Here is a 19340-nt window from a genome sequence, read left to right as displayed (position 1 = left end):
GGTTAAGAGTATCGGCCGGCTTTTACGAGTACGAGTACAAGTACTTGATGCTGGTATCGGACCCGATTCCGATACTGGTATCGGTATCGGGACACCTCTAGTCTCCTCAAAACATGATCTCCACCAAATCAGCTTCTTTGATATTAGAGTTGTTGATTCTTTACTGTACTACATACAGTAATAAATGCTATAATATTTATATGTGATAGTTACTGTTTACACTTATTAAAAAGTGAGTGTTTTTGGTGCCTCATGCTAAAATAAAAAAAGCTAAACTTCATCTTAAATTAAGTAATAAAAAACTCTCAGACTGAAGAAGTCTCTTGGAAGAGAGATGAAACGTTTCAATAAAGAAGAACCCGTCCAGAGGACCTTTACAATTTTTTCCTTTTGAAGTAATAAAGTTAATTATTCATTTGAAGTGTTTCAGGGTTGAACTCAAAGGTTTGTGTTGACAACAGGAACAACACAAACTGTGCTCACTGATTATAAACTCAATGTGGTTTTATTCAAGCAGATTAATCAGCATCAGGAGAAATTTCAACACCCAGTTCAAGAAATGCCAGTGAGCTGACATTAAAGTGACATTTAATGTAAAGAAACCTGTCTGAAGGGACAGTGTTCTGACTGCACTGTTTTATGTTTACACATAAAGAAAAGGTCCCCAGCAGATTKTCTATGCCAGAGGAGCCCAAAGTGGGGCCCACGGGCCAAATTTGGCCTGCAAGTCATTTGATTTGGCCCACCAACAGTTGCCAATGTTACAAGGATGTAACCTGTTATCCTATGTAGAAACACAGTATTTCCATTGGTCAAATGATWATATAAAAGAGCTGTAGTGAAGGTAGTTTTCATTCATGGTGCTGACTTTATCTTTGATTTATTAGGATTAAACATGAAACATGAAATGACAAGAAATATTTAAATCAGATTTAACACCACATGTAGATTTGTACACTTTATAAGGCCACAAAAACTCATATTTTATCAATTTATGAAATGTCCCATGAGCCTTTGCTACTTGAGCATTTGGCAGACTTTCTCCAAGTGCACAGACTAAAAGCAAAAGAGGGACATTGCATAGCTTAATCGTTAAAAATAAAGGACTTTACTTTAAAAAGTATTTGTATTTCATGTATTAAATCACTGCATTTGGCCCGCAGCCATGAATAGATTTTCATTTTGGCCCTCTTGGGGAAAATGTTTGGGCACCCCTGGTCCATGCAGAGAAACCTGTTCTCTATTTTTAGAAGTCAAAGTGACTTTATGCAAACATCAGTATTTTACATAAACTTCAATCAGAAAGATTCTTTTATGCAAACGTAAGTAAGGCCAAAAATAAAATAAAAATAAAAAACACTGCCCTCTAATGGAAAACACACCTTTGTTCCAGGTTTAAAGTCGCTGTAAGACAAAGGATGAATCTCAGGAATTGTATATCCTGTTCAAAAACCAACTACATGAATAAGGTTTTGTTTTAGATTTTCAAACTGCAATTATATTTTTATTTATGATTTTATAAAAGTATAAATGTCCATAATACATGAGCTCACCTGGCCCACATTGATGCAGAGATCTTTAGGTACGGAACAAAAACTTGTGCAAAAATTTTTTTRTTCTGTTTTCTAGTTTTACTGATCGTTTTAATTGTAAGACTAAGTTAATGAACATTAAATGTTAAATATCATTTCCTGTTTTATGTGACTTGTTCCTGATATCAGCTCTACTGCTGAGTTTCATTTGCAGATGTTATGGCGATGTGTCTCTTGGGAGGACAAAGATTTTCTTAGAATTAACGAAGGTTTCATTAGAAAAATKTGTTAAACATAATTCAAGTCTCATCACAGGTTTTGTAGGCAAAAAGCTTGTTTTAAAAGTGGTATTTTTTATTTTTAAAGTGTGCCACAGTTTAWGTGTTACATCAGTCTGTAGTGGTTTGAAAAACAGGATGTATAGCTCTTAAAAATKAATCATGAGTCAAACTTTAAATGTGTTGTGGTGTAGGTCACAGAAATGTTTTTTTTTTACACCGTGTAACATTTCTCCATTTGTTTTACAGGTCTTCATCAGATGTGTCTGGACAGAAGAGTTCTTCCCCTCCATGACTGCTCCAAAGCTGTCAGCCTGAATTTTGATATATGTTTATTATAAAAAATAATAATAATAAATATTTTTTTCTTCCTTTAAATGTGCAGTGGTTTCTTTTTTAAKCTGATATACAGTAAGACATTGAGTCATGTGATCTCTAAAGTCATGTGCTTGTAATTCCTGTTCTTTTCATTCAAACACAAGCAGCTGATGTCTTGATAAAAATCTTTAAACCTCCGTTCTGGTGAGAAAAAAACCAGATCTAGCTTATCTATGATTTACTCAGAGATATATTTTGAAAGATTGACTTTATTGAAAAGTTTCCACAGGCCTTAGCAGTTGAGCTTTCAAGGAACACATATTACAGCTGCATCTCGTGGATTTTTCACAATCTGTTGAGTATTAGGATGACTCAGCTACTGCTAAGACAAATTTTAGCTTAATATCTGTAAAATGATGCGAGTCATTTTGTTTGCCGAGGTCCATTTTTACGAGTCAGTTCACCTGGACTCTTCTACAAAGTCATGCTGCTGCTGTCACGTGATTTAGCATTGTCTTGATGAAGTATGCAAGTTATTCCTAAACAAATACATAATCCAGCACTTGTGAATGGCATGGCGAGCTGTATTTACAGTGATTTGTGGAACTGTTCCAGACCTGTTTTTAATGCAGCGCCGACTGAAGATTACAGGGATCTAATAAGGATTTTCAGTTTGTTCTTTGAGCTCAGATTTCTCCAGATGCTTAAAAGATTCTAATATTATGAGCTGTAGATGATGAGATACTCAGAGTCTTTGCTGAGGAACATTGAGCAAAGTTATCTATTTTTAGGAGCAGTTTCTGGCAGGACAATTGCCTATTTTTACTTGTGCCTGTCTAAAATGCACACAGCCCTGTTGCTAATTAACCTAATTAGTTGAACAATGTTTCTTATTTACATTTCTTTTACAGCGTTTTGGTTTTTCTGAAGAAAATATAAGACATTTCTTATTCACACAAGAAAATATGTGAAWAAATATTTTTAAGACTGTTTTTAAAGTCTATCTTTGACACAGTGATCAAAGCTGACAGTCACATGCTTCCGCTGGTCACCTGACTGTGAGCCGTCACACAGCACCAACAGATCCCTCCGCCTGCATTGCATTCCAGACTTCACAGACCCGAGAAGCACTGAAGAGGACYGGCTGAATACAGCGCAGTCATGCTTCTAACACTGCTTTTCGTTTCCACAGGTAATACCAACACACGGGGCAACATTAATTCTGTTTTWTGTGTCGTTTAACATTTGGTTTCGATTTTAAAAATATTTATTTTGGTTGTGTAACTTAAGTGCGTTTTATCGCTCGAGACGCGGAAGCGTTTCTGTTAGCTTCGGTAAACAAGTTAACTTAAAGGGCCAACGCCGGTTAACGTCAGGGTTTATTGTCTTTAAAGAAAATAAACTTTTTTTTCTTTTAAAAAATACACGAACAATAATGTTTTTCACGATTTTTAACTATACTTAATTGTACAACAGACTGGTTTKATTTTGTTTATGGTTAGCTCATCATATTCGTAGCTAAGCTAACACAGTTTGTGCGCATGCGCACCTTTTGTTTTTTTTAATCAGAAAATTGATGAAACTAGCCTCATAGTGAGGGAGTTTCGATTTCTTTTTCATGAGGTTTTTCCACAGCTTTAGTATTCCTGACAAATAAGTTTCCTTTTGAGTATGTTTTTGATTCTGGACATGTGCCATCTGTTAATCCATTATTTTTGTGGAGGTTTTTTTTTTTTTTTTTTTTGCAAAACGACAAAGTGAAGTCAGTCAAACAGCAGCTTTCATTTCAGTTTTTACAGTTCTTGTTAAGTTAATGCATTTGACGTAAGTAACACTTACGTCAAATGCATTAACTTAATTTAGTTTCTACCCTTTTTATCTTGTCCAATTTTTATCTTTAAATTCTGACCAAAAAGTATCAGGTCCAGATTAATCTGCAGCTAAGATAACTTAAAATCAACCAGACTGTTTATGCTCCACTGTCTATCTGGGTCAGTCTTGTGGCTTTTCTAAATGAATGCCATCAGTTCTGTTATCAGGGCACAAGTTAGGCCTTTAAAAAAGAAAACTGTTGTGCTTATCTCAAGTTTTAACATTTGGTGAAAAAATATTTGAAGTGTCCTTTTGTGCTTCAACATTCTTGCATGTGTGTTCTGTAGACATTCTTACACACACAGCGTCATCTGTGATGACTCATTTTGTTAGTCATGTGCTGTGTAGTTTCTATTTAAAATTAACACACATGCCAACATTAAACATGTTTTAAAACAAACAAATTTTGGTCGTTCAGGTTCTGATTTTAGATTTTCCGGTATTTGACACGTTGCACTGTTCACAGAATGAGTCGCTTTATAATGAACCAGGATTCTTATTAAATGTGAAGTTTAAAAATGAAATAAAAACTAGGTTCACATGTCATTGTGTTTGTTGCTTGTTAACTGTTCTTTACAGCAGTCCTAAACCACAGCAGAGATGTTTTTTCCTCRTTTTGATCAGCTTGTTTTCATGTAAACGTCTCGTTTTGTCTGACTCGTGATTCAAGCAGTGTGGGGAGGGATCTGCCTGCTTTGTGGAGGCTTATCAAGAGGGTTTGGCTGTGCTGCTTGAGCTCTATTGCACATTCGTATCTGTCACCACAGGTCTTGGGTTTAATTCTGTTTAATGAACGAGTTACCAGAGTTGGCTAACGTAGCTGGGTTCAAATTTAGCTGACATTAGATGTGAAGAGGGGGGTTTTTTTGGTCAGAGGATAGAGAAAAAAAAAGGGAATTTTTGCTAAAGGCTGTTTTTTCACATCACTATTTTCACTTCAGTCAGTGAATGGAGATCAGTGAACAATGTTCATTGCACTGGAAAAGATGAACTTTGTTGGAGACACTTTCACTTCTGCTTTTTTTTTATTGCAAATGCAAAACTACTTTTATTTTGTCTTAAACTTTACCAACTTCTTGGTTAGTTGTAAGAAAATTAAGCCACAAAGTGTATGCAAAAACAAGTCAGCAGTTCATAGTAGGATATTTTTCTCCCCTAAGACTCTTTTGCAATGTTTTAATTGTAATTTTTTTAACAATTTATCTGTTTAAGCTTCACAGAGCAGCACGATGTCAGGACTTGTCTGCATTTCTGATGCCATACTAAAACCAGTGAAGTGATTTGAATAGTTTGTGTTTTTTAATAAAACTCAAAGGGAACAGTTCTGAATGTAAAATGATGTATTTAAATACATTTTACTACAATTCTGTTTTGCTTGTTAGATCTTTTCGCTCTGAGGTGAGAAACTTTAATAAAACACAGCCGTCATCTGGGAACTACTTTAAAACTTGTCTTATTCTTATTGGGTTGACCCTCAGCTTCCCTTTTCTGTACATTTTAGGAAGTGTTGACCATTACCCCGGATTACTGTCCTTTTTGAAAGTAACATCTGAATAAGTTCCTTCTCATGGTTTACTTCCCTAAAAAGTCAAACTGTTTTCTATGGGACCCAGCATGACCAGAAAATCAAGTTATGCTTAAACAGCGCTAATTATTTCCACTTAAACTACTTATAAAAAAGCTTTGATTATTTTAATAAGTACACAAAGAGCTTATCACGCTTGCACCTCTTATCCATATCTTGACAAAAGTAGAACATTTAATATCAGCTGTTTACTTACTTTGAACTTTTAAATAATTGTAGAACTTTTGTGATGTGAATGAGGGTATTTTTTTCATGAAGCTCATAAAAAGGTATAAAACTAGACTTTTTGTCTGCTTTGCAGCTGTGGCGACCCCTCTGCTGGGCACTGAGCAGTGTGCTCGTGGCCCCCCCTACTGGTGTCAGAATGTRAAGACGGCGTCTCTCTGCGGGGCTGTGGCTCACTGCCAGGAGAACTTGTGGAACAAGCCTCAGATGGTGAGGCTGATTTTATTAATAGTAGCAACTTTGTTTCTTAAAACAAAAACAGACACCTATAAATAACAGATCAAATGTGCTTCCTGTGGTTGGTTATTCATTATGTATTATTCTCAAAGCTAAAACGTTTCGTAATGTGTTTTGCTTTTTTTCGTGAATCATCCRTGTGTAGAAAAGTGTACCATGTGATCTGTGCAAAGAGGTGTTGATGGTGGTGGAACAACTGCTGAAAGATAACGCTACTGAGGTAAGAATGGGTGAGAAATGTAAAATCTGAGATTTAAAAACCTGTTGGAGGTTGATGTGTGGGCACTGCTCTGATTGCAGACTGAGATCCTTGGGTACCTGGAGAAGGCCTGCCAGCTCATCCCTGATCAGAGTTTGACTGCTCAGTGCAAGGAGATGGTGGATAACTATTATCCCATTTTATACGGGATTATTGCCGGGGAACTGGTAAGCAGTGCCAGCCTGAACTCATAAAGGATCCTTCCAGAAGACTGAAAACTGTTATTTTTTCCAAAGATACTGTTAAGATTATAATCTGAACCGATGTAAATAGAAAATATCCTAAGAATGTTGAAGAAAGGAGCTGAGCTTGTCTGTTTGTTCACAGCCTCTTTAAGGCTTTTCTCCCTCCAGTTAAAAGTGCAGCCAGCTGAAAGTGAGCTACTGGTTAGGAAGTGAGTTTAGTCCCTACATGAGAACAGAGGAGTCATTGTGCAAATTTAAACCTTGTGACAAAGGTTTTCTGTTTTAACTTCCACCTGCTCCATTGAAAACAAAACAATAACACGTGCAGCTTGCTGGTTTAACTCCATGTTTTCTGATTATTTAGGACAATCCTGGTGTTGTGTGCAGCGCTATGGGGCTGTGCAAGTCTCAGCAGATGGCTTTAGCTAAGCTCCACGCCCAGGAGGAGCTCATGTCCAATGAAATCCCCACGGCTGACCTGCCAATGCAAGTTGCTCCTTTCCTCCTCAACGTCCCTGGGCTCCTGTATCCTCAGGAGAACCTGAAGCAGGAGGAGAGTCCGAAACAAGAAGCTCCAAAGCAGGTGTGGCCTCCACCCACATAAACACTTCCTGTTGTTGAACGTTTTGGTTCTGAATCTTGTGCTCCTGCAGAACGTCGTGTGCGACGACTGCATCAAGTTTTTGACGGACGCTCAGACAGAAGCCAAGGCCAACTCCTCCTTTGTCAACGCTCTTATTCAGAGAATCGAGGACCAGTGTGACCTGTTGGGACCAGGCATGTCTGATATGGTGAGTGTCCTGCAGGGGGGCTGCAACTTTATAGTGGTCCATGTACTTTTTAGTCATTCAGTTTTTCATTTTATACTCCCGAAACAAATTGAAAGTTTAACACTGTCATGGAAACTCAACTCTGTCCTGATGAACCTGCTGCAGCTTCAACTTCCTCTTTTCCTCTTGGAGAAAGGCTTAATGTGCTCAAAACACCAGAAGCTTCAGGAAACCGTTTGAATCATCAGTGATTTAAAAAAAACTACCAGCTGACACCTGTTAAATGTCAAACTAGTTAGCTAGCAATTATTTATTGTGTCTGCCTGGTTAGCTCTTTATAAAGTAAAACCATCCTGTTATCAGACCATTTAAGGTGGAGCTAGATCGTGTTTAAAGAAATTGGCTAGACTCTATCAATAAAATGTCTGCAGTTAGTTGGTTAAAGAAATGCAAACGTGGTTAGCTAGCATTTGTTTAATTATTTCCAGGCAGCCGCCACTGGCTCCACATTAAATGGTCTGACAGTTAAACTTGTTTAAGAAAAAGGAAATGACGGACTGTTTTTCTCATTTTCTAAGAGTATGAAATAAAACAGAAGAACATTCGTTCTTCAATCAGTTAAATGACCAAAACATTCACGGACCTACCATTATTGTGCGTTTTCTTCTCAAATCCCAGCAAGTGCTGTTTTGACCGTGAAATAAATTTATTAATTCCCTTTAAGTCTTAAATGCATTTCACATATTTATGCTTGAGATGGTTTGACTGTTTCTTATCAGTTTATTTTCATGCTGTGATTTAAGATTGTCGAACAACAAATTCCTGTGGGATTATCTAGTTACACGCCTTGCTTTGATACAACACAATCACACATGTAATGTTTGTACATCAGGACTTCATTGTTAGACTGTGTCAGCTGATCAGTGAGGTCATGTACACTATTAAATGATGAACAGTTGCTGGAGAGAATATGTTTGTTTTTGTTTGCTGATAAGTCAGACAGGAGCTGGGAGACTCTGAGCAGTTAATGACTTTTAATATCTGAGGAATAAATCATTTTAAACCGAATTCACTTGTTTTTGTGAAACTATTCTGGCTTCCAGTTATTAATCACATTTTTCTTATTTTGTATCTTTGCAGTGCAGGCAGTATGTTGGGCAGTACGGCACTATTGTTGTTCAGCAGCTCATGTCCATGGTGAGTATTCAGGAAAACAACTGTGTATCTAACTAAGGCCCAGTCACAGTGCTACGGTTTAGACAACTTCTGAAGATGTCGGCACTCGTGATGGAATAAAATGAACTGGAAGCCTCTTCTGGACACAAATATATAAGCTTTGAGTTCTTTAGTCTTAAAAAGTTGTCTAAAAAGTATGGTGTGGCAGTACTAATGACTGTGTTGTACATTGAGTTTGATGCAGAACCATAGAGCTTCGAGCTGCTGACTTTCATTTTATTCATGGCTTTAAAATACTTGCTTTTATTCATTTTTGTTCTTGATCTGTGTTCCCTCTGTTTCCTTTTGTTTTTTCTTTTCTTTCACCCATATCATTCTGCTCTTTCTTCCCCTGCCTGCTCTGTTTATGTACTCCTCTTCAGGATCAGGTAGGTTACTTTGTGTTTAGCCAATATTATAATTTTAAACTTTTTATTTAGTTCTTCCTTCACCTTGTTCATTCCTGACACTAAACACCTGCTACTAATGTGTGAATAGCAAACTAACAATGAATGAAGCTTCAAGTATTTTTATTTTCTTCATCTGACCACTGACCTAACGCTTGAACATGTGTATTAGTACACAAAATAGTGCCTATTATCCCAGTTCGTTCACATTTAATGGTTAGTTTCCACAGTAAGCTTCACTGAGGCAGAAGCGATCGTCTCTTAAAGCCATGGCTGTTGTTGTGTGGTGCCTGAGTCACTGTGGGTGTGTTTGGTTCACAGCATCTGTGTATCGTATCAGTGACAGTGTTGTGCATGTAGATTCCAAACATATATTTACTCACAGCATGTCACCAGACTCATTCTGTCAGGTGACTTTGTTTTGTAAAGCAATCATCTGCTTCTATCCTCAGCAACCCAAAGAGATTTGCTCACACGCCGGTTTCTGTGATGATGTGAGGAATTCAGTTCCCATGCTGAAGCTGCAGGAAGCCATGACAGTCCCTGCCGCCAAAGCTATACCTGCTGCCAAGCTTTTCCCCGCCACCAAGGTGGGCTCTCCTGCAGCCAGGGTGAGTGATGGACAGGTTTAAGAGCCGACGCTTGATTTGGAGAAGATTCACATCCTGAACAGTCATGAGATGTTCCCTGTTCTACTTTCAGCCAATGGTGCGCGTCCGTGAGTCACCAACATGTAAGATCTGTGAGTATGTGATGAAACAGCTGGAGTCCATGCTGGAGGATCAAGCAACGGAGGTGGGATGTGTTGCTGTATATTTTTCTGTTGGCTTAAAAGACGAGAGCTGCTGCCGACATGCAGTAAGATGCTCTGACATTTCTTTTTTTTTTTTTTGTCTTTCCTGCATCAGGAGCAGATTATTCACGCTGTGGAGTCCGTGTGCTCAGTCCTGCCCTCCCACCTGACTGCCCAGTGTAAGGACCTGATCGAAACCTACGGACAGGCCATCATCGAGCTGCTGGTGCAGCAGGCCGACCCCAAGACCGTGTGCACGGTGATGGCGCTCTGCAACGGTGCTAACCGTCAATATGTTGGTAAGTTAATGCTTGAAATTCATCTGTTAACATGCACAACTGGAATGGAAGAGGTTAGCCTTACTTAGGTTTTTAAAAAAATATTTTTTGCTCTGAGTCAGGGTTCCTGCAGATCCTTAGTCTTAAAGGCCTTGAATTCATCAATCCAAAAATAAGGCCTTAATTAGCCTTAAAATGTCTTAAATCAGTCTTCAGAAGTGTTAAAAATGTTAACACTTTGTAGGATGACTGTAATTCGTATCAAATATTAAAATAATTGGTGACATTTATTTTTGAAATATTCACATTAAACATTCCCTTTTGACACCACTTCCTGTTATTTCACATGGAAACATCTCAACAACTGTCCATCTGAGCAATCTGAAATTTGTTTTGTAATATGTTAATAATGTTGTCTTTCCAAAAATGCATTCATATTTCCTACAAACATTTTACATCACATGTACTGTAAGGTTTCATCTACAGCAAGCTGGGGTTGAGAGCCCACTGTGGGTCCTAAAACTCCAAATTTTGGGTCGTTAGAGGATTTTCATGAAATAAGTTTAAAACTGACTGCTAAGAATATATAATTTTAATCTATATTTGACAAAATGGCAGTTGGAAATGGATAAAAAAACAATTGGTCTATTAGTAATATTTGATTAATTCAACCAAAAATACTTTGATTCGTGAGTTTCTGACACAATTTAAATTTTTGTCATTTGAGTTAATTGTGAAATTGGTTTTAATTGCAGTAATTAAGTTGCAGTATTTAGTAGTAGTAGTAGTTAAGTAATTTGCACATTACTTCAGTAATGTGCAAATTTCCCCACTGTGGGAACAATAAAGTTTTATCTTATCTTAAATTTGATGTGACTTGGCATTAAAGTCTAAAGTTTTAAATTTAACTTGCCTTAAACAGTAGGAACCCTGTGAGATCTGATACTTTGTGTCATGTAGAGTGATTATGGTTTTCTTTTCTTTTGTTTTCTATATTTGCATTTAGTTATAAAGCAAAGCTTTTATTTCTTGTATGGCTAATGACTGTAAATCTTTAGTCACACTGGACCAGCCTCGTTATAAGGCCGGCGGTTACTGTGAGGTRTGCAAAATGGTCGTTAGTTACATCGACGGCATTTTGGAGAAGAACGCAACGGAGGCTGAGATTGAAGAAGCTGTGAAGAAAGTCTGCAGCTTCCTGCCTGACGCTTACAGGACCGAGGTATGTGTGGTGCCTTTTTTATTAACTTTTTAATAACCTTATATTCTTGCATGAGCCCTAAAATAAGATCTTGTCTGTCTACAGTGCGACCAGCTGATTGAACAGTACGAGCCGATGCTTGTCCAGCTCCTGCTCCAGATGCTTGACCCAGACTTTGTGTGCACAGTGAGCGATGTTTTAGTGTTTCTGAGGAATATTTCATTCTCTGCTGTAAAACTGCAGGCAGAGCTTTTTAGTTTGGTTTATTTATCTCAGCCTTCAGCTCGCATTCCTGACTCTCTCTCTGTGTGTGTTACAGAAACTGGGAGCGTGCCCTGAAGCCAAGCGTAAGCTGCTGGGAACAGAGCAGTGCACCTGGGGACCTGCATTCTGGTGCAGGAGCATGGAAACAGCCACTCTGTGTGATGTGAGTAGATCAGTGACATCAGAAGTGATCGTGTAAACTCAGGGTTTCAGAGACGAGTCTAAACTTTCCTTCTGTGTTTCAGGCTGAGGCTCACTGCAGACGTCATGTTTGGGTATAAACCAGCATCATCAAACTTCTTGGGAGGAAAAGAATACTGTAGTGCTGCTTTCCACTCAATTTCTAATAGGCTACAAGCTACAGTGTTTGATTAAATTAACTGATATTTTGAATGATTATGGTGTAAAGGGACAACCTTTTTATTTTCTCCCTTTGTTGGAAGTGATWTAAATGTGGTAGGCAGAGCTGCAGTCTAATCCACTGATTTGATTTGCTTCATTTGTTTTTTTGTCTCTGTATTGCATAAATTGTGGCAAATTATTGAAATCTCAGTTTCACATTTAGGATAATGTTTGCAGAACATCCTGAATGGTAAAAAGATCCCAAACATCACATTTTATAATCAGTTCATTTTCAGAAATGAAATGATTATAAATAAGACCTACAGTATAACTAGCTTTTTTTTGTAATGTGTTTTGAACATTGTTTTATGAGCTGTTATGGAAGCTCCCTTTTATTGTTTGCACTCTACACTCTACTGTTTTATAAATAGTTTTTAAGGCACAAATCTCCATGTTTGTCTAACATTCTGCCAATTCTCATTTGGTCTGTGAATTTAACAAATAAAACTGATTTCTGAACGTTGTTTTTGTTTCTTTCCCCTCCTAGCTCGTGAAAATTAACAGTTTAATCACACTGTACACGCTGACGACTTTTATTTTGAAACAATCATATACTGTGTACAAGAAGTACCGACACTGCAGATCCAACAGCCAGTCCCAGCGTGAGAAAGAATGACATCACCACCCCCGTGGCCTCCGCCAGCTCCCGCGGTACCACCTTGGGTCCGTAAATCATGGGCAGGGTGCCGAGGTACCCGTTGGAGAGCCCCAGAAGGCAGTTGAAGACCACCGGGTACGCGTCGTTGTCGAACAGCACAGCGTGGATGTGCTCCCTCGGCTGGTAGTTACAAAACACGAAGAGCGGCACCATGAAGGAGCGGCACAGAACCAGCAGGGGCAGGACCCTGCTGGTGGGACCGGGGACCTGCACCCACGCCGTCACCTGTCTGCCACAGAAGTCTGCCAGGTTGTATATGAGGAAACTGGTGACGGGTGCAAAATACTTGGTGGTCCAGGGACTGCCGCTGTTCTCGTCCACAGACCGGATCCCCGATGACACCGCGGGGAAAACTAAGATGGAGACGAAGAAGACGTAAAAGACGCTCAGGCCAAGAACCCACGACTTCCTGATGATGGGCTGCAGCGGTGGGACGCTCGTCGCTCCTGGACTGACGCACGCCGCAGTCAGCATGTAGTGTCTGACAAAAAAACAAAACAAAAAAACCTACTTTTACTACTGCTGTTGATGTGTACATTAAAAGTGAGGAACAAGGTTATAATAGTTTTGGATTTTTCATTACAGTTTAGTTTTATTTCATTTAGTCTTTTTTTTAAATTCGGTTAGTTTTAGTTTTTACAGTGAATTTGCTAGTTTTTATTATTGCATTTTAATGCTTAGTTTTAGTTTAGTTTTTAGTAGTTCTAATATTAGTTTTTTGGTACCACTTTACAATAAGGCTCCTCTTATAGAGGGGTTATAAATAAATTATAGATAGGTTGATTTATTTGTAAACACTTTATAAATTGTTTTTTACATTAATTAAGGATGAGAAAAAGACAAAACTGTCTGGTTTATTGCCAAATAGTGAGCCAAATCTGTTCATATAACATCTAAAGCTGCTACATTAAACATTTCAGACTGTTTCCACCTTGAAAGTACAATAATGTATACACATATTTTACATATTTTACTGTATTACTGCATTATTGTTCCAATACAAAATTGTGCTTACAAGGTAGAAATCTAGTCTGAAATGTGTAATATATGTAGCACCTTCAGATGTAATAAAAACATGAACAGATTTGGCTCACTATTTGGCAAGAAACCAGATAGTTTTGTTTCTTTCTCATCCTTAATGCATAATAAACACTTCTTAATAATTTATAAAGTGTTTACAGATGAATTAACTATTTATAAGCCATCTATAAGGGAAGCCTTATTGTAGAGTGGTACCAGTATTTTTTATTTTTTGAATAAACATATTTATCAATGCATCCTCAATCTTGGGAGGTTCCTGTGAGTTAACTAACCAACAGCTATTTGGTTGCTAGTTAAAGCAGTTTATTATAGCGACATCTTCCTAAAAATAATAGTGTAACTCAATTTTGCCAACTAAAAAATTGGRCGATTATTTTAAGAGATCCACGTCTCAAAATAAATTGACAAACACTAAAACTAAGGATATTCTATCGTTAGTTTTGTAAAAAGATTATGCAGTTTTAGTTCTAGTTTTCTTATTTTATTACAGTTTTTATTTATTTTAGTTAACTAAAATGTTTTTTTTTTCAATTTCAGTTTTCATGATTTAGTTAGTTTTAGTTAACTCCAATAACTCTGGTGAGGAAACAGAGGTTTTTGTACTTACTGACCTTGAATATGCCAGTTTGGGCAGAAGCAAATATGAAACGATACAAAGCAGGATGAAGACATCAGCTAYGACAAAGTAGGTGAGAGCGTTGTTGGTTACATCCTTAACCACAGCGAGGCTCACGATTGACGCCACTGCACTCAATGTTCCTCCCATGGCCTGACCTAAAGAAGAAAAACTAGTCAGTACCCCTTAGCATTACCACTTCTTGTAGTGTCCTGWGGGGAGGGGTACTTTGGGACAGTGTCAAAACAAAAACTCATAATCAATGTTAAATATCAAATAAATGTAATTAGATTTGAATGAATAGTTWATACAGTTTTTAAAAGTTTGAATCATTTGGAGAAAAAAAATAAGGCARTATATCGCCTTGCTTACAGTATGGCGATATATCATGACCCGTGTCATGATACGTATTGTATCACGAATACACAGTCCTAGTAATATATATACCTGGAYTGGCAGAATCTGGTGGTACCAGAAGCTAAAGGAGTCTGTAACAACAAAATAAGCTGGTTGTTMGRGAGGATTTGGCTAATTTTTAATGTATGCAACCCACATACTCCGCTCTACTGCCAAGTATTTATTAYATACAGTGGTGGGCACAGTTCCACTAAAGCACTAATAGGGGAACTAATTTCCTGATTAGTGCTTTTGCAAATTAAAAAATTTAATAGTAGAGTAGCGCTTGCTAAATTTATAGAATTTCAATTCTCTGTATGTGTTGTACATATGAAGCACTGGAACCCTTTTAGATCAGAACTGAAGCATTTCTTGAAGGAAAACCAGCTTTTGTGGTCATGAATAACTGAACTGTCACTTTTTAATGATTTGATTTTAAGTTGGTTTTATGAGTTTATTAGTGAGTTTTAATATTGTGATGTTTTTATTTAACTGTATTTTACACTTTTATTTCATGTTGCTAAAAGCCCATAGGGACGGGCATTGCAAATTAGCTCAGGCTATAAATGTTGTAGTGCACAGTATTGTTAATACTTGACACTTGTCCCTATTGAAATAAACAAGAAATGAACAAATGAAATGACAATAAAACTACTTGAACTTATAGGCTAAATTTAGACGCACTAACTGAGGTCTATGAATGTTATTGATCAACGTTAATATTAACAGCTGAGGGTGAAAGCTGTCACTCATTTTGTTCATGTGTGTCACTGATCCACCAAGTGACAATATATGAACCCAAATACAGCTGTGAATGTCAAAAATAAGTCTTAAGAGAGCAACATAACAATATGTGACTCATGTTGAAGTATGTTCATGGGTTGACTGGGTTATTTTAGTGCTTTAGAATTAGCTTTTGCTAAAACTTTCAGTGTATTAGTGCTTTAGAATTAGGGGACCTAAATATTTGAGTTTTAGGGCTAGTGGAACTAATTTTTAGATTAGTGCTGCCCACCACTGATTATTTCTTATTTATAGCTGCTCTTTATATACTCTTGTGTATTTATTAGGCTTCTTAAACTGGGACCTGAGTCTGAATTTCGTACCATAAACATGCAAATGTGAGCTTGCTCAGCCCACGAATGCATGTTCCTTACAAATGTGGCACCATTTAAAAGGGAAATTAACAGACTTTCCAACTGTATATAAKATTTATTGCCACAAAGCGTTGTTACAAATTTACTTAGAGTAATTTTTGTGCCAAGTATAWATAAATAACACAGATCCCTGAGTTGAAATGAGAATTCTACCTGATATGAGAGCCTGAGAGATCCTCATGGGAAAATAGCCACTGATCCCAAACACGCTGCCGTAGAAGATGTTGGAGGCTCCGCTGATGACAACCACGCTGGCAAGAGTCCCGATAAAGAACTCCATACTGTGCTCGGACGAGTCCACCTTCACAAACACAGTGGTCACCAGAAACACCAGGAGGATCACGAAAAGAGACGAGAGGATTCTGACGTCTGGGGACAACCTGTCGTCAAAAATACACAAAAAAAATGTACTGGGATTCATTTGGAGTTTCATAAAGAACAACTTAATTATAATATCTGTATCGATGTTTCTACTTGTTAGACCAAACAGTCACGAGCTGACATCATGTGTTCAGAAGAATGAGTGTGGTAACCACCTGTTAACAAGGAAATAGTTGAGTATYAGACACAGCACTGAGGGCACGGTGGAGGCGACCGACAGGTAGCTTTCAAAGTTGTCCTGTGAGGAGAAAAACAAAAAGGTGCTAATTTGAATAAGAATCACACAATTGTTATTTCCACACAAACTACGAGGAAGTGAAAGGACAGAGAAGAACTAAAAGCATTCGTTTAGTTTCACATCTCCTCTCGATGGATTTAAAAGTCGAAGCTAAAACTCGCCGACCCCGCCTTCTACTCACACTGATGTCTGAGTGCTGCTGCCCGCCGGGGTCGCTGCTGTTGCTGAACTTGTACGCCCAGTACTCCCTGGCGGTTATGAAGAAGTTCCAGGGCAGCAGGGAGCCGATGCCCATCAGGAAGAAGACGACGTAGACCAGGTTGTACGAGTCCTCRGGGCTGTAGCGCACAGCCAGGGGCGTGGAGGTGTGTTTGGGCAGGAGAGATGCGGGGGCACTGTGGTCCTCGGCCTCCTCATCCTCAGAGTTCTGCTCGTTATATAAATGCGGCAGGTAGGACGAGTTGACGCTGGGCAGCGCCGGGTTCGAAYTTTYCATTTTCACAGAAAGGATCCAGGAGACTCACAAAAAAAAGACTGAGGAGACGGTCAGTGGATCCGACCGAAAGCTGTGAAAGAGATGGGAAACATGAAAAACAGAACAGTGTTTGGGTCAGTTTCATTTAGGTTGTTCTCAAATTCTCATCTACACTGTACAATAATATATATAAATTTTACCAGACCCAAACCAGTCGTCATTCCAAATGTGGAGGGAGTTTCAGAGAAACTGAGACGTTTATTCTCTAAACATGACGTCCCAGTGGCTTTCAAACCCCAAAACACGTTACAACAAAGGTTAGTTCACCCCAAAGATCGAGTTCCTCGGAAAAAACAGAGTAATATAGTATATGCTGTTAAGTGTCAGGAGGACTGTGATCAGTTTGGGGAAACAAAACAGCCACTGTTCAAAAGAATGAGCCAGCACAGACGAGCTACTTCGTCGGGTCAGGACTCTGCAGTTTACACTCATCTACAGGCCAGCGGTCACTCTTTCAGGGATGAAGATGTTCTCATCCTTGATAGAGAGGAACGTTGGTTTGAGAGAGGAGTAAAGGAAGCCATCTTTGTGAAGATAAAAACCGTCCACCGTTAAACAGAGGTGGAGGCCTTCGTGCCCAGTTGTCCTCCTCCTACGCTGTTATTGCAAGTATGACTCCGCCCCCTGTGAGCAAAAGGTGTGAATCAGGGCCCCAATGATACCAATACAATGAGGGAAAGAGACAAAAACAAGGGGACGTCGAGCCCCGCTTGCACTCACTACATACACATAACAAAACACCAAATAACCACAGCCGAAGCATCCAAACCAATGGGTCAGGTGATGGGGCACATGACCCTCTATGAACAATAGAGCTAATCAAGCCTATTGTTAGGCGATGACCCTCTTTTGCATGTGACTAACCTGTTTGTCCATGTGGAGGCAGTGSTTATAAGGCTGAGTTCACCTGAAACTCATCAGACTGAAGAAGTCTCTTGGAGGAGAGACAAAACGTTTCACTAAAAAATAAGCCATCCAGAGGACCCAGTTATATTTTTTTTCTTTTTGATATAAATTTTAGTTTCGATTCAGTGGTCATTCCAGACAGGAAGACTGTACTGGTGGATATCTTAAAGTACCTGTTACATATGCTTCAAGAACAAAAAGTCAAAGAAAACATCTTTATATTTAAGAAATGGCATAATACACACAACTTTTACACATTTTGTCACATAACTGACAGACTTTCTTTTGAACTTGGCTCAGTCAACGTAAAACAGGAAGTGACATCAAAGGGGAAGTCTTTAAGAAAAGGAACACCCTGGTCTTTGTTTATAGAAACAATATTATTTGAACTCTGACTCTTCCTCAGCTCTCTCTGATATTTAGTGWCTTGAAATAATCTAAAGGAACGGCAGATTCTTCTCTACAGTCTGTTGTAGCAACACTCTGCTCACATGCAGACATTCCCCTTTGACATCACTTCCTGTTACTTCACACGTGAATATCTCAAGAACGGTTCATCTCAGCAGGGTGAAATTTGTTTCGCAACATATTAATTAATGTTATTTTTCCAAAAACAATTTCATATTCAATACAAAAATTTGATGCCACAGGCACTTTAAAGTTGTAAAAAATGGAAAATGTGACATTCTTGGTGTATGGACTAGGGCTGACATGATTAGTCAACTAGTAACGATTATGTCAACTATTAAAATCGTCAGCGACTAATTTAATAGTCAATGTGTCATTTTTTTTCTAACTGTATTTTTTTAATAGTCAGCTAATCACCGATCAGTCGACTGTAAAAATAATCATTTGTGGCAGCTCTAATTACCAATACTACACATGTGTCAAGGACAGAAAGGCAGAYGTGGCAGTGGAAGGTGCCGCAGCAGTTTGGAGAGAAAAACAAAGTTTTAAAAAAGACAATGCATCAACTATTAAATTAGTCGACGATTTTAATAGTCGACAATAACCGTGACTAGTCGACTAATCGTGGCAGCCCTAGTACGGACAAATGCTCACAAGACGACGGCTCCCAACCTTAATAAATAAATAGAAATATCTCAATTTTTAAAACACCAAAAGGTATATTTGTGACACTTTAGGGTTGCTCCCACATTCCTTATTTTGAGTTGTTCCACCCTTCCACACCTTACTTTAGTAAGTAAGTAAGTAAACTTTATTTCTATTAGGTCTGGGCGGTATACCGTTTTATACCAAATACCGGTTTTTATTTTTGTTATGATATGAATTTTTTGAATAACGGACATTCTGGTTTAAATAGCGGAATGTTTTGTCGCGGCCGCCAGTGAACTGTTGTTTCCCGGGGAACATTTTTCCTTGCTGCACCGCTATGTGCGTTAGCATGCTAATGTTTGTAGCAGCTAGTTGCAGCAGCGGGTGGCGATTCCGCTGCTTATATTGACTGACGTTTAAAAAAACATCCCGTTTTCGCCGTTGCTGAATGTAGCAAACACTAGGGCTGTGTGTTGGCAATAATTAGGCGATACGATACATATCATGACAGAGGGGTCACGATACGATATATCCC

General features: G+C 38.3%; 2 protein-coding genes across 3 annotated transcripts in view; one reads left to right on the top strand and one right to left on the bottom strand.

Moving 5' to 3' along the window:
- The first annotated feature begins 3212 nt into the window (after positions 1-3212).
- Positions 3213-12280, top strand: psap (prosaposin). Of its 2 annotated transcripts, XM_014005996.1 has the most exons (15): positions 3213-3320; positions 5887-6020; positions 6193-6267; positions 6348-6473; positions 6856-7074; positions 7145-7282; positions 8402-8458; positions 8860-8865; positions 9336-9494; positions 9586-9678; positions 9792-9975; positions 11013-11176; positions 11261-11341; positions 11475-11582; positions 11665-12280. In XM_014005996.1, exons 1-15 carry the CDS (start codon positions 3290-3292, stop codon positions 11698-11700), a joined length of 1611 nt encoding a protein of 536 aa, XP_013861450.1. In that variant the 5' UTR covers positions 3213-3289; the 3' UTR covers positions 11701-12280. The 2 variants fall into 2 exon arrangements, with proteins under 2 accessions (XP_013861450.1, XP_013861451.1); XM_014005997.1 differs by lacking the exon at positions 8860-8865.
- Positions 12281-12338: 58 nt separating this feature from the next.
- The window catches only part of slc29a3 (solute carrier family 29 member 3), an 11064-nt gene continuing 4062 nt past the window's right edge, over positions 12339-19340 (bottom strand). Inside the window, exons 2-6 of the mRNA XM_014005998.1 lie at positions 16490-16874; positions 16226-16308; positions 15843-16069; positions 14132-14294; positions 12339-12960 (exon numbers count right to left, since the gene is read on the bottom strand). Coding sequence (XP_013861452.1) covers positions 12369-12960; positions 14132-14294; positions 15843-16069; positions 16226-16308; positions 16490-16804 — 1380 coding nt within the window. The 5' untranslated portion in view covers positions 16805-16874 and the 3' untranslated portion in view covers positions 12339-12368. The remainder of the gene's footprint in view (positions 12961-14131; positions 14295-15842; positions 16070-16225; positions 16309-16489; positions 16875-19340) is intronic.

Source organism: Austrofundulus limnaeus, unplaced genomic scaffold (genome assembly GCF_001266775.1).
Source record: "Austrofundulus limnaeus strain Quisiro unplaced genomic scaffold, Austrofundulus_limnaeus-1.0 Scaffold33, whole genome shotgun sequence".
NCBI classification, from domain to species: Eukaryota; Metazoa; Chordata; class Actinopteri; order Cyprinodontiformes; family Rivulidae; genus Austrofundulus; species Austrofundulus limnaeus.
Note: the sequence above shows the minus strand (reverse complement) of the source record. Positions and strands in the feature narration are given on the sequence as shown.